Source organism: Podarcis muralis, chromosome 7 (assembly GCF_964188315.1).
Source record: "Podarcis muralis chromosome 7, rPodMur119.hap1.1, whole genome shotgun sequence".
Lineage (NCBI taxonomy): Eukaryota > Metazoa > Chordata > Lepidosauria > Squamata > Lacertidae > Podarcis > Podarcis muralis.
The window spans coordinates 27,694,005-27,707,710 of NC_135661.1; the positions used below are offsets into that span (position 1 = coordinate 27,694,005).

The 13,706-nt window shown below is 46.2% G+C and overlaps 1 protein-coding gene across 5 annotated transcripts in view; it reads right to left on the minus strand.

Annotated features, from left to right (window-relative positions):
• CAMTA1 (calmodulin binding transcription activator 1) overlaps positions 1-13,706 on the minus strand; it is a 680,765-nt gene that overhangs the window by 478,960 nt on the left and 188,099 nt on the right. For all 5 annotated transcript variants that reach the window (XM_077931429.1, XM_028740501.2, XM_028740502.2 and 2 more), the window contains exon 3: positions 9,103-9,170. In XM_077931429.1, the coding sequence (XP_077787555.1) occupies positions 9,103-9,170 (68 nt within the window). The remainder of the gene's footprint in view (positions 1-9,102; positions 9,171-13,706) is intronic.

Below are 13,706 nucleotides of genomic sequence, written 5' to 3' on the forward strand. Positions count from 1 at the left end.
GGGTTTGTCTGTAGTAACATGAGTGCAACAAGTGGTGTCAGAAGTGGCATCCCACAGTGGAAAGCCCATAAATGCTTCCCCAAGGGATGAAGTGGGGATAAACAAAGGCCCAGCTCCGATTACTAATGTGCCCGTGCAACCATCTGCATGAGTTGGCACACAGTTGGCATGATTAACTCCCGGGTGTCACCCCCTCAAAAGAAGAGAGCCTGCCCCACACAGAGCCCTTAGTGCATGCCGGGACCAGGAAGAGCCAGCAGACACTACTGGGGAGCTCTAGGGCAGCACCCAGGAAGGATGTCTGCCCTTAGACTAAGAACAGAGACTCAGAAATGCACCCCGGCCTGAGCTTCCACTATGCCACAAGACTCTGTCTCTCACACACACATGCTCACCCCCAGAGCCACAAGAACAAAGGTGGCAGCAGGTGCAGATCAAAAGCTGTGTCAAAAGGACAACACAGGGGCTTCCTTCACCCACTGAGAGTAAGACCTAGGCTTAAGTACCTCCAGGATCCCATACTCTCCAACATTCCTCAGATGGATATAGGGACATTCTATTCCATATTAGTATCACTGCTTGAGCAGTTCCTCCTGGTCAAGTACAAAAGTTATTTGCAAACTTTCTTTGAATCAATACAATGACATTTGGAATGGGTTTCCACAGAATATATTAGGTTACTGACAATCATATGTGTATTAGGAAAATAAGAATATAAACACCTGCATATTAATGTATGGTAATGTGACAGTATATTTTCTCTTTTTTTCATTATCTCTCTCTCTCACTCACTCACTTTCTTTTTTCCTCACTCTACCATTTTAAATATAAAATTCACTTAATGAAATATTATTATTTTTTTAAGTACAAAAGTTATTAGAGGAAACACACAGAAACTGAGGTATTTTAAGCACAACAGTTTTTGAATTTATGTTCTGCATTTAGGGAAGCCCGGGGTGCGGTGGGGGGGGGGGCGGTTTCAATAAATACAACTAACTAGCCATGATACTGTCATAGAATAGAATATCCCTATTTTCATCTAAGGAACGTTAGAGTGTGTGGGATCACGGCCCTCCACTGGTGTACCAGGAATTCGCTGGGGATGCAAGTTTGGCTCTAAGAATTGCTGGCAGGCTGGTGTCAGTGCAACACTGATCTTAAAGGTAAAGGTAAAGGGACCCCTGACCGTTAGGTCCAGTTGCAGACAACTCTGAGGTTGCAGCGCTCATCTCACTTTACTGGCCAAGGGAGCCGGTGTTTGTCCGCAGACAGCTTCAGAGTCATGTGGCCAGCATGACTAAGCCGCCTCTGGCGAAACCAGAGCAGCTTCCCACCGGAGCGGTACCTATTTATCTACTTGCACTTTTTGGTGTGCTTTCGAACTGCTAGGTTGGCAGTTCCCCATTGCGGGGATTCGAACCGCTGACCTTCTGATCGGCAAGCCTAGCCTCTGTGGTTTAGACCACAGCACCACCAGCGTCCCATAACACTGATCTTGCCCAGCCCCCTAAAAGGAGCATCAGAAAATCTCTGCAGCAGCTGGATCAGTCCAAAGGCCAATCTACTCCAGCACCCTGTCCTCACGCTGGCCAACCAGATGCTGCAAAGGGGAGCCCACCACAATCAGGACATGAGTGCAACAACAGGAGTTTCCCCACTCATATATCCCCCTGTAACTGATATTCAGAGGCATTTGCTGCCTTCAGCAATGGAGGTAGTACACAGGTTTAAGAAAAGAGGAAAAGGTAAAGGACCCCTGGATGGTTAAGTCCAGTCAAAGGCGACTACGGGGTTGTGGCACTCATCTCACTTCAGGAATCTGTCCACAGACAGCTTTTCCAGGTCCTTTGACCAGCATGACTAAACCACTTCTGCCACAACGGAACACCGTGACAGAAACCAGATCGCACAGAAACACCGTTTACCTTCCCACCAGAGCGGTACCTATTCATCTACTTACACTTTGACATGCTTTTGAACTGCTAGGTTGGCAGGAGCTGGGACAGAGCAACGGGAGCTCACCCCATCACGGGGATTTGAACCACCGACCTTCCAATCGGCAAGCCCACGAGCCACAGTGGTTTAGACATCCTGGCCGGTAGGTGTTGGTAGTCAGATTCATGGAGGAGCAGACTCAGTTTGCTCTGTGGAGCTTATTCCCAGAGGAAGTGCATGGCGGAGGGGTGGCAGATTTCAGAATATTATGGCCTTTTCAGTAATGCCATGCATGGCACAAGGCTAATGCAAGCGGCTCATCTTACTGGATGTTACAAGTGGATGTGGGTGCATACACAACACACACACACACATACTTAGTCCCCCCCCCAAAAAAAAAAACCCCAACAACAACAGAAGGCCTTTTTGTTTGTTTCCTTGAAGAATATACACCATGGAAGCTGGAGAATGAGGAGCTGTCTGATCTTTCCCAAAATTAATCATGACAAGGAACCTGGTGGGGCCCAAAGCACATCTCCACCCCCACCCCCCACGGCTCCCCCCACCAACCTCGTTTTTTGTTCACTGCAAGAACGCCTAATTAATTTCCACGATTTTGTGTAGAAACTGCAAAGTATTCCAGATTCCTGTGATGCTACTGTACTTCTCGACCATTTCATGTATTCATTTATTTCCTCGCTGCCGCCGCCACCCCCACCCCCACCCCCACCCAAGCCATGCTAATGACTGCCAGCTCTGCTGTAGATTAGCTGGCCAATTAAAAAACAACCACAACAACAAGCAAACAAATGAGATTACAAGGGAGGGAACATCAAGGAGAACGCATCGCGAAATGTACTTTGTTGATCTATCTTGATGTGGCATTTAGTTTTTAATTAGTTTTAATAATACTCAAGTTGATGCATTAGCATATTTTCTAACCACAACCAAAAGGAAAACCCCAAAGGAACCACCATGGGAATTTCTGGCACTACAGTCCACCCACATCTTGGTAGAAAACCCATTTATTATTGTTGTTGTTGTTGTTGTTGTTGTTATCCTGATGATATCAACAGAAATCCCAATGGCTGTCAGTGTGGGGCTGGATGCCTTGCGCCATTCATTTTCATGGAGGTAGCTTTCCACATGATAATGGTCCTAGCACTGTCACATGACCTTGTTTGCCTGCAGTTATTCTCATAGATCCCCCCCCCCCCCCTTAGTTATCACTTCCCAAGCAGAGCAGGTCTCACTCCAGCAATAAGCTGATGCAATCAGATGCAAGGATTTAAGATAGCAGATCTCGGATAGCAATCTCATAATAGCAGTCATTTATCACCGAAATATGGTTGGGTTTCTGGCACAAGATCTGCAGCCCAAGATCCGGCCTGTCACGTTTCAGATCAATTTCCTCTGCAGAACCTTCCTGAGGAATGTCTCCTGCCTACCCTCTAAGCCTGCTGGTCTTGTGCTCTAATAATGCCCTCCTCCACCAACCATTAGGAGGGCCCAATGCAAATAAATAGAAAGCACATTTTATATGTGGTGGACTTGTAGAGTAGCTAAGTTTGCTAGCAGGTTTGGAGTTAAATTCGGCAGTAAAAGTTATTTTGGGAATAAAGTTGAGAAAAGAAGGTATAGATTAACTATAATATGCAGCAGCGGAAGTTAACCATTAGAAAACCATGGAAGGGTGTGAGGGAAGTCGACTTTTTAAATGAATGTGTATGGGAAAATGTTTGATTAATTGTATTTTATTTGTGACAAATATATAATTTTTTATTTTATTTTATTTTATTTTATTTTATTTTATTTTATTTTATTACTTTATGGGATCATACCAAAGGTCTGTGTAGTTCAGTATGCTCCTCCTTGCAGTGATCCATGAGATCCAGTCCTTCCAAGAGGCCCACCAGCAAGGCTGTTCCTTAGCTTGTTCAAGAATATATTTGTTAACTGCCTCCTTCAAAAGATACCAGGGTGGTACAGAAAGTGTGAATAAAAACTAAGTCACATGCAGAATTGAAGAAACTAACAAACAGATACAAAAGAGCCTGCTTGATCAGCCCAATGGCCCACCAAGTCCAGCATCCTGTTCTCACAGGGGTCAACTAGATGGCTGCGGGGAAATCTCAAGCAGAATCTGAGCACAAGAGCCCTCTCCCTTCCCATGGTCTCCAACAACTGGTATTCAAAAGCATTGCTGTCTCCTGCTGTGGAGGCGGACCATAGACCTTGTGACTAGTAGCCATCAGTAGACTTGTCTAATCCTCATCCAAGTTGGTGGGCATCACTTTGATGTCATTGCCATCGCTTAATATTGTGCAAGTGAATCCCACAGTTTTGACTATGGACAGTTTGTTTATTTCTTAGTGCTGCAAACTTCATTTACAAATCGGGGAAACTCTGTAAAGTCATGCAGAAGGCTGCAAGGAGCGGGGCCTTCTTGGTGGTGGTGTCCTCCTTATGGGGCTCTAAAGGAGACACTTACAGGCTCTCTCATTCTCCTTCCAGCTGCTGTTTGTTGGAGGTTAGCTACTCAGACAGGGTTTGGTAGATGTTTTTGCCGCCACGATCATTTTCTCCGCTGATTGGTGTTGTGTTGATTTAGAAATCATTTTAATAGATTGTGTTTTTAATTGTCTCCTGAGCCACCCCAACAGCAAGAGGGAGGGGCGGATGTTTGGTTTTAAAAAATAATAATAATATCAGAACCTACAGCGGCTGCAAGAGGGATCCTTCCAGCTCACATTATGCATCATTTTATTAAGAAACTCTATGAAACTGTCACGGCCGTGCAATTCATTTTTATTAATTTTCTCAAACAAAATTAGTAGTGGGGGCAGGGAGAGGGGGAGAGAAACAACCCAAAAGAATGTTCCAGTCCAGTGCAGGATCAATGTCATTAATTCTTTAATACCAAGAGGCCTGTTTGTATGAACTCAGCACTAAACTGCAGCAATTAATTTCAATATATTATATAAATTCCAAAGCAAATTCAAACAAGTAATTTAAGGTCCTTGAACAGCAATTGTGCGCACAACAACACACACACACAGGCACGAACGCACACATTCAGTCTTTTTTCCTCCTTCTCCCGGGACAGCAGAGCTTTCAAGTATAATCGCAAAGGAGCAGGATAGTGTAATATTAATAGAAATCCTGCTATTTTTGTGTCTTGCCTTCAGCAGACTAAACAAACCCTCAAAGTTTTATGGGGTGCTGCGGGGAGGAGGGGGAAGTAACTCTTTCTGCAAATACATCCATAATCAGACATTTTAATACTGCGGCTGATTTCCGCCCCACCCCCCGACTTTGCATAAGAGAACTTTGGATCGTTCAATAGGTTGACTCGGCACCAGGTCGGGATGATCTGCTTTCGCTTTCACGATACCTCTCAAGTCAGGAAACGGCGTTTCCCACCCTTGGCTGCTGTTCAGCAGAAAGGAAGGGAAGGGGAGAGAGGAGACAGAAAGAGGGTGGAAATCCTTCACCGGTCAGAAGAAAAACGGCAAGGCAGACTCCATGCACGAAGCCCTTGGGGTCTGATCCTAGCCCAGGCCATCCAATGCTTCCACGGAAAGCTTCCTCCCTTGTATACTGGTGCTCTGGCAAGGAGCAACTCAAGGCTGCAGAGTGGAGAATTAAGGGCTAGGCTGAAAATCTATTTATTTACAATTTGCCTTCCTTGCTTGCACTCTACTCCAAGGTCCCAGGAGCACCTGCGGCAGTTGAGTTATTCCAAGCAGCCAGGGGAATAGGCTGTGGTTTAGTGTTAGAGCACCTGGTTTGCCTGCAGAATATCCACAGAATCCCCAGTTAAAGTCTCCCAGGTAGCAAGACCGGAGAACCCATCTCCCTGCCTGCCATGGTCCCCAAGCGTGAGCTCAGCACATCCCTGCTGATTTTAAAAGGGGGCCGCCACCACTTCACAGCCTGTCACCAACCTTCTTATCAAACATAATGGGACATAAACTTATATACAAGCTATAACCCCCTTGTTTTAAGTAAATGGCTCATGAGGCCATTTTGCCTACTGGAAGGAACTGGGCCAGGGTCTCCTTTTATTTTTGGCATCAGCACAACCTTAGGAATGCCTGCTTCTTGGGAGAAAAGCGATGACAAACCTAGACAGCATCTTAAAAAGCAGAGACATCACCTTGCCAACAAAGGTCCGTATAGTTAAAGCTATGGTTTTCCCAATAGTGAAATATGGAAGTGAGAGCTGGACCACAAAGAAGGCTGATCGCCGAAGAATTGATGCTTTTGAATTATGGTCTGGAGGAGACTCTTGAGAGTCCCATGGGCTGCAAGAAGATCAAACGTATCCATTCTTAAGGAAATCAGTCCTGAGTGCTCACTGGAAGGACAGATCCAGAAGCTGAGGCTCCAATACTTTGGCCACCTCATGAGAAGAGAAGACTTCCTGGAAAAGACCCTGATGCTGGGAAAGATGGAGGGCACAAGGAGAAGAGGACAGCAGAGGACGAGATGGCTGGATAGTGTTGTCGAAGCTACCAGCATGAGTTTGACCAAACTGCAGGAGGCAGTGGAAGACAGGAGTGCCTGGCGTGCTCTGGTTCATGGGGTCACGAAGAGTCGGACACGACTAAATGACTAAACAACAACAACCACGTGTTACTCCCAACAGCAGTTCTCGAGTCTTGCTAAAATTTTGTCCTCCTGACTAACTGTTTGCCAAGGAATCAGATGTCAAACCAAGCAACAGGCAAGTAAAGAGAATTTGACTTGCATAGCTTTTGCATGTCATGGGGCTTGGGAGTGGAGAGAGAAAAAGAATTGGAGGGGGGGAACCCCAACATCCTGTTTTCATAGTGGCCAACCAGGTGTCAAAATGGGAAGCCCGCAAGCAGGACCCCAGGGCAAGTTTGCCTATGAGTTGGGATCTTCTGCATCAATCCCTGAATTTGGGGATACTGTAAATGAAGGCATTCTCAGGTCAGCAAGACCAAGCCTTGCCCAAGGCTCCAATCTGGACAGTCCACTCCTCTTCCCCAATTTCTGATGCTTCCAAAATTTCTGATGTTTCAGAAGTGGGCTTGGAATGGGAGGTTTCACACAATTATTGTGTCTTTGAGCTGAAGTTTTCCCTCCGTAACCCCTATTTTTTTCCTCTATGTTTTTCTTCAAAAATTGGCCTGGTCAGCAGCTACATGAGGAGCTTTCTGGGAGCCCCACGCCAGCTCTTTCGAGTTCTATCACGGAAGAAAAGTTGGCTATAAAATGTGTCAAATAATAAATGTTGAACTCAGAGGTGCCAACTTGTATAAAATATTGTGGGGGCCAGGTTAAGGCCTGCCCCACATAATTGATCACAGGACACTGTGCACACACAGCATTTAATGGGAACCCCTATCAACTTTGTGGGGCCTGGCCCCCTCAAATATTTTATTGTGGGGACAGGAGGCCCCACAGCTCCTAAGAGTTGGCTCCTATGGTTGAACTCATTGGAGCTGAAATTAATCTATCCCTTGCAAAAGAATCCAGTGCTCCCCACTGCAAATTCTGACACTTAATATGCAACAAATCACGTTGACCGTATTCACTGATTATTTGACAGAAGATATCCAGTTTCAATACCTGAAAACACTTCAAGAGTTTGGAAGGCAGTTGTGCTTGGCCCCTTGCGATAGCTGGAGTGCCGCAGAACTTCTGAATCTGACATACACTCCGAGATGTCCCTCTAAAATGACACTCTTATTACATGCTTACCTGGCCATAAGACCCCCTGAACGTAACAGAATGTACCTTAGGGAAAGGATTCGTATTTTGAGATGAAAGCGTCATATTCAAAACGGAACTTAAATTCCACATTTTGAACGGCAACCTCTGGTTATTGCTGAAATGTCAGCTATTTGCAAATGTCAATCTCACTGCAATTCCTTACAGAGCAAAAAGAAATGGAAAGGGAGATGTTCTACCTCCCACCTCCCAAATTGTGTCATTAATCTGTTGTTATTTCAATCTCTTGATGGCTCTTTACCACAAAGCACCAGGGCAGGTTACAACAATTAAAAAAAAAGATTATGATCAAGAGAATGGGATGGGTCCTAAAATACGTATCTCAGGTGTCGTAGGCCAGGGTGAAGAGATGCCTCTTCAGCATAACATGGGAAGGACCGAGCGACATTGCCAGGTGTACTTCTGGGGGGAGGGAGTTCCACAACTTAGGGGCTGCTGCAGAGAAGGCCCTCTCCTGAGCTACCACCACGCCTGGACTTATGAAGCTGGTGGAGCTATCAAGAGGAGCTCTCAAGTCACCTTTAATTTCAATAAGCCTCTGTCTCTGTCATTCTGAGGAAGAGCTGTAATTCAGTAACATCTGCGGCCCAAAGAAAATGGCCCAAAACAGCCTTCCCGAAGCACAAACCTTTGCAGAGAATAGAGTTAAGAAAAATAATAACAACCAGATTTTTAAAAAACCAACCCAACATACTGAAAATGTCCACAATTTTTGCGCAGCACGAAAACACACCTTCTGTTCTCATTTGTTGTAGCTGAGGCTGAGCGAAATTACTACAATTCTAAAAGCTGGAAGACCTTGTAGCAATTATGACCTAAAGTGTATACAACGGGTCTTCCAGTTGTGGCCTTTCCTGGGAAAGCGGGCTGGGGCTAGTGGTGGTAGGGTCTCATCACACCAAGCTTAATCCAACAGGACAACAGACAATCTCAGATTCACCTGCACAACTTCCCCTTCAGTTCTGGTTTCCTTTGCTGTCTGGTATAAAATGGTTTGCAGCAATTGGGAACACCGCAGACTTGATCAGACGACACCCCTTCGCTCAGCCAAGCCTTCGAAATCCATCCCTCTCAACAGAAACAATTAAACGTTAAGCCATCAGGTTTCAGCCTCCCCCCTCCCCACCTGTCAAGACTGCAGATGGCCTGGTTTTAATCAGTCTGATTTCATTCAATAAAATACTCATTAAGTCAATTAATGAGACTTTGGTGTCACAAGCTATCAAGCATGACTTGGTGGGCTGCTGGTTCTTCTGCAGCCTGGCCCCCACCCCATCGAGCCCCTCCCTGCCTTTTGCCTTCACTGGGTGACCAAGAATTGATTTAGCCAGTCAAGTAAAATCAGGAGCAAAATAGATCAATGGGCATTTTCCACAAGAAGGAGGGCTTTTTGGGGAATCTTACCTGGTTTTAGGGGAGGTTGTTAGCCATTCTTCATGTTTCTCAAATGTTATTAGATATGCAGCAATTTCCTGAAAGAGGAAAAAACAGGGGAGGGTTAGATTATGAATGAGTGAATGAAGCTTATTAATTGCACCGCACAAGCATCTCACAAATGGTGAGAAAATGAAAAGAAAAACCATTAAAAATCAGTGCTTTCACTTCTCTAAAAACCATTTCTCTTGATGAGAGCAGGGATCGCGGCAAATCATCAGCTGTCAGGGGACTTTGACATCACCAAAGAGTGGGGCATCATGACTCTGCATCTTGATCATTCACCAGGCCTTACACACACACACACACACACACACACACACACACCAATCCAGTCCAATGCCTCCGCAGCCCCTTCTACCCCCTCCCTCCAGAGAGCAGAGCCCAGAGCTGGGGACTGGGACATCAACAACCAGACACCAGAAGGGTTGGCCACATTCAACCTTCCCCATGTTGCCTTCTTGTTACACCCTTGAACACACTTTCATTGTGAGCTCCTTTGGGGGCCAATCAGGCTATAAAGTATTCAAAATACATATTCAAAATAACTTCTGATCAGACAACCTTTGGCTCCTCCTGTCCTTGAAGTCTTTCCTGCTCCAGCTGGTCTCGACAGGGAGGAAAGAATTATTTATCACAGTCACAGACCAATAAAATTCTGTGAGAAAATAAAATAATCCCGTCAACCAAGAAATGGCGCCCAAGTCTGCAGTCTTTCCTCCCGCTTCCCAACCCCTTTTCCTTTTGTGTTGTGTCTTTTAGATTGTGAGCCTGATGGTGGCGATGGTCTGATCACTGACATTTGACAACTGTTCTGGGGAAACCTGGTACGTTTGTTTGATTGTTTCGCCTAAAGAGCAGGCTAAGAAGTGTGTGTGTGTGTGCCGTGGTCTCTCATATTGGTTTCTCCCAGCATTATCTGATCTTCATTCCAAAGTGGAACCGAGACCTCGGTCATTTCAGTTGCCATTTCCAAATTTTGTACAGAGCGCACTGCAGGTGTGTGGTTTGTCACGACTGAACAGGCTCCTTCCATTCCTCTGTGTCTTTCCCCTCGCTGCCAGGTGAGCAGCCTGCAGGTAGGCGCTGTCATGATGTCAAGTGGGGAAGACGATGTGGTGCCCCCGAAAATGTTGCTGGACACCGTCTGGGGGGCAACACCTTGGCTACCATTGGTAAAGGGAAGAGGACAGGAGGAACAGAGAGCAGTGGCGAAACGGCCACTCCAATTCTGGAACTGAATCCAATTCTGGAACTGAATGCAACCCCCTGTGATCCCTTTGATTCGCATGTACAGTGGTACCTCGGGTTACAGATGCTTCAAGTTATAGACGCTTCAGGTTACAAACTCCGCTAACCCAGAAATAGTACCTCGGGTTAAGAACTTTGCTTCAGGATGAGAACAGAAATTGTGTGGCGGTGCGGCAGCAGCGGGAGGCCCCATTAGCTAAAGTGGTAACTCAGGTTAAGAACAGTTTCAGGTTAAGAACGGACCTCCAGAACGAATTAAGTTCTTAACCCAAGGTACCACTGTATATGGCTTGCTCCTCGCCCCAGATGCCGTGGGGACTCTGCCCTTCCTCCGCCTGCCTGGCCCCGCACCCTCCACATAAATCAAGCCAGACCTGCCCCAGCTGACATTTAAACTGTGCAATCCCCTGCTCTGTACACTTCCTTTGTCCTGCTCAGAAATGAAAAGCCTTTTTTGTTTAGAGAGAATAATTAACAGCCAGAAGAAGCAAAATACTGCAAGGACGGGGAAAGGTTACAGTAAGACAAATTGTTTCTTTGCAGGGTTCCTAACTCTAACGAGCAGCTTAATCAACTGCAACTTCAGTTGACTGAGTGAGCGGTGCCATTTTTAATCAATGGGCTGAGAGAGCTAACGGAAAGCCGGCCTCGATAAGTGTGCTTTGCGGCTGCCGTTCCTGGGGGCTTACTGTAACCGGGAACGCAAAGGGAAGCTGTGAGAGGGGCCTCTGAGCTAAGCTTTCCTCCAACATCTCAATAAGGGGGCAGGCACTGAGACTTTTGGATAATGTGCAGATTTAAACGGCTTGGTTAAAACGCCGGTGATCCATCAATTACGCTGATGGACATCTCTGCTTCTCTGAAGCCACAGACACATTTTCATGTCAACAGGCGTGAGAACAAAATACAAATCGCCACCGGTAAGTGTTGTAAGAGATTTAATCCTTCATCCTTGCAAGGCAAGAGGCGACTCTTCCCCTCCCCCTCCCACACACGTACACAGATAACAATCCCAGTCAGGACACCCAAAATAGGAAGCAACAACCCACGACCCCCTTTCTGAAGCTAATTGGGTACCTGTTCGCCTACTTGGATGACATACAGATAGAATTGCCAGTATTGTCATGTTGTTTATTCGTTTTATTAAAATATTTCTATAGGGCCAGCTATGCGTCGGGGTGGCAGCTATACGCACCACAGTCGGGGCCTGCCTTATGTGCACAGGGAGTGTGTTCCACAAGGTGGATCCCAAGACAGGTTGCCCAGCCCCCTGACCTGTGTAATACAGGATTGTCCCTAATTTCAATATAAAATGCTATATCCTGTATCGATTCAATACAGGACACAATTTGTTCTGTATTTCCCCTATTCCTACTCTGCTGCTGAACTCTCTCTCTCTCTTTCCCTGATTCTCACTTCTTTCCTTTTCTTTTTCTACTTTGCTCCCTCTCTTCATCCTGCCCCCAAGGAGGAGCCAACCAGGGTAAGGCTTTCAAGTTGTGCCTTCCACTTCCCTGCAGCCAGGTTTTTTGCCCCGGGTGAAGCCTCCAAAGGGATGCCACTGAGGTTCTCAGCTTGTGCGTGTGAGCACGCAAATGCAGGAGAGGGGTGTCTTTGATCCGGGTGAAATAAAGCCTAGTTTCACCCCTGACCTACAGCTTCGGCTAGGTTAAGGTGACCATGCGCAGGGCTGCAGCCTGGGAATGCCAGGCCCCATCCCTCAACGAGCAGCAGAGTCTGAGTCTCTGGAAACAAGCGGTTTCATGTCAGTATAGCTCAGAAGCTCCAGTTCTGAACATAGTTATCTTGCATAATATTTGAGAGAGGTGGGTGGGTGGAGGAGAAGCTCCCCACAAGGCTTGCCGTCCCCTCAGTATTCTCCCTCTCCTTCATAAATTTGACATGTGGAACAAAACTCATCCCCTCATCAGAATACAGTGGTACCTCAGGTTAAGTACTTAATTCGTTCTGGAGGGCCATTCTTAACCTGAAACTGTACTTAACCTGAAGCACCATGGGGCCTCCTGCTGCTGCTGCGCCGCAGGAGCACGATTTCTGTTCTCATCCTGAAGCAAAGTTCTTAACCTGAGGTACCGTATTTTTCGCTCTATAAGACGCACCAGACCATAAGATGCACCTAGTTTTTGGAGGAGGAAAACAAGAAAAAAAATATTCCGAATCTCAGAAGCCAGAACAACAAGAGGGATCGCTGCGCAGCGAAAACAGCGATCTCTCTTGCTGTTCTGGCTTCTGGGATAGCTGTGCAGCCTGCATTCACTCCATAAGACGCACACACATTTCCCCTTACTTTTTAGGAGGGAAAAAGTGAGTCTTATAGAGCAAAAAATACGGTAATATTTCTGGGTTCGGGGAGTCTGTAACCTGAAGCGTATGTAACCTGAAGCATATGTAACCCGAGGTACCACTGTATTCCCCCTATTTATTTATTTATTTATTTATTTATTTATTTATTTCCCCAGGCCTGCATATATTGTATGGTACAGTATTGCATGAGTGTGAAAGGTCATCTATTTCAGTTCTGAACAGCAAAGCACAAAGAGATTTACAAATTCGTGTGTGTGTGTGTGTCAAATTCTGGAGGGGCCATCCATTTAGGCTGAAATAGATTGTATTGGATTGCTCTGAAGTCATTTCAGCACCAGGTGAAATGCACGCACACACACACACAGTCCTTTTTTTCTGGGAGGACGAAGGGGTACACATAGCCCTGAATATTTTGTGAATCTAAGTTTGGCCTCATTGAGCCGTATTTCAATATGAGCGGGAAAATGAGATTACCCCTAAACATTCTTTTAGGAAAGAAGCCCTGCACACACCCCTTGATCGCTCAGATCTCCTGCTCCGAACAGCAACCAGCTCGTCCCTTCTGCTGACTGCTCCTCAGTGTCCCACCACCAGGCTCCAGGCTGTAAGGTAGCTGTGGAGCCCTCCGGGGGGGGGGGGCCTTTTGGGAGGCAGGCTCCCACTGCTCTTCTTCATCTAGCCAGTCTGAGCTCTCCCTGGGGGGCTCTTGCATACCCTCCAACATTTCTCCGGTGAAAATAGAGACGTCCCATTCCATAATGGTAATTTTATTATTGATACCCCACACATCTTACTGGGTTGCCCCATCCATTCCGGGCAGCTTCCAACATATACAAAAACCATAATAAAACATTAAACTTTTTTTTAAAAAAACAACCCTGCCCTATACAGGATAGCCTTCAGACGGCTCAGGGGTCGGATAACGCCATACTCTCCAACATTTCTCCAGTGAAAATAGAGGCATCCTAAGGAAAAGTGGGACATTCTGGGATCAAATC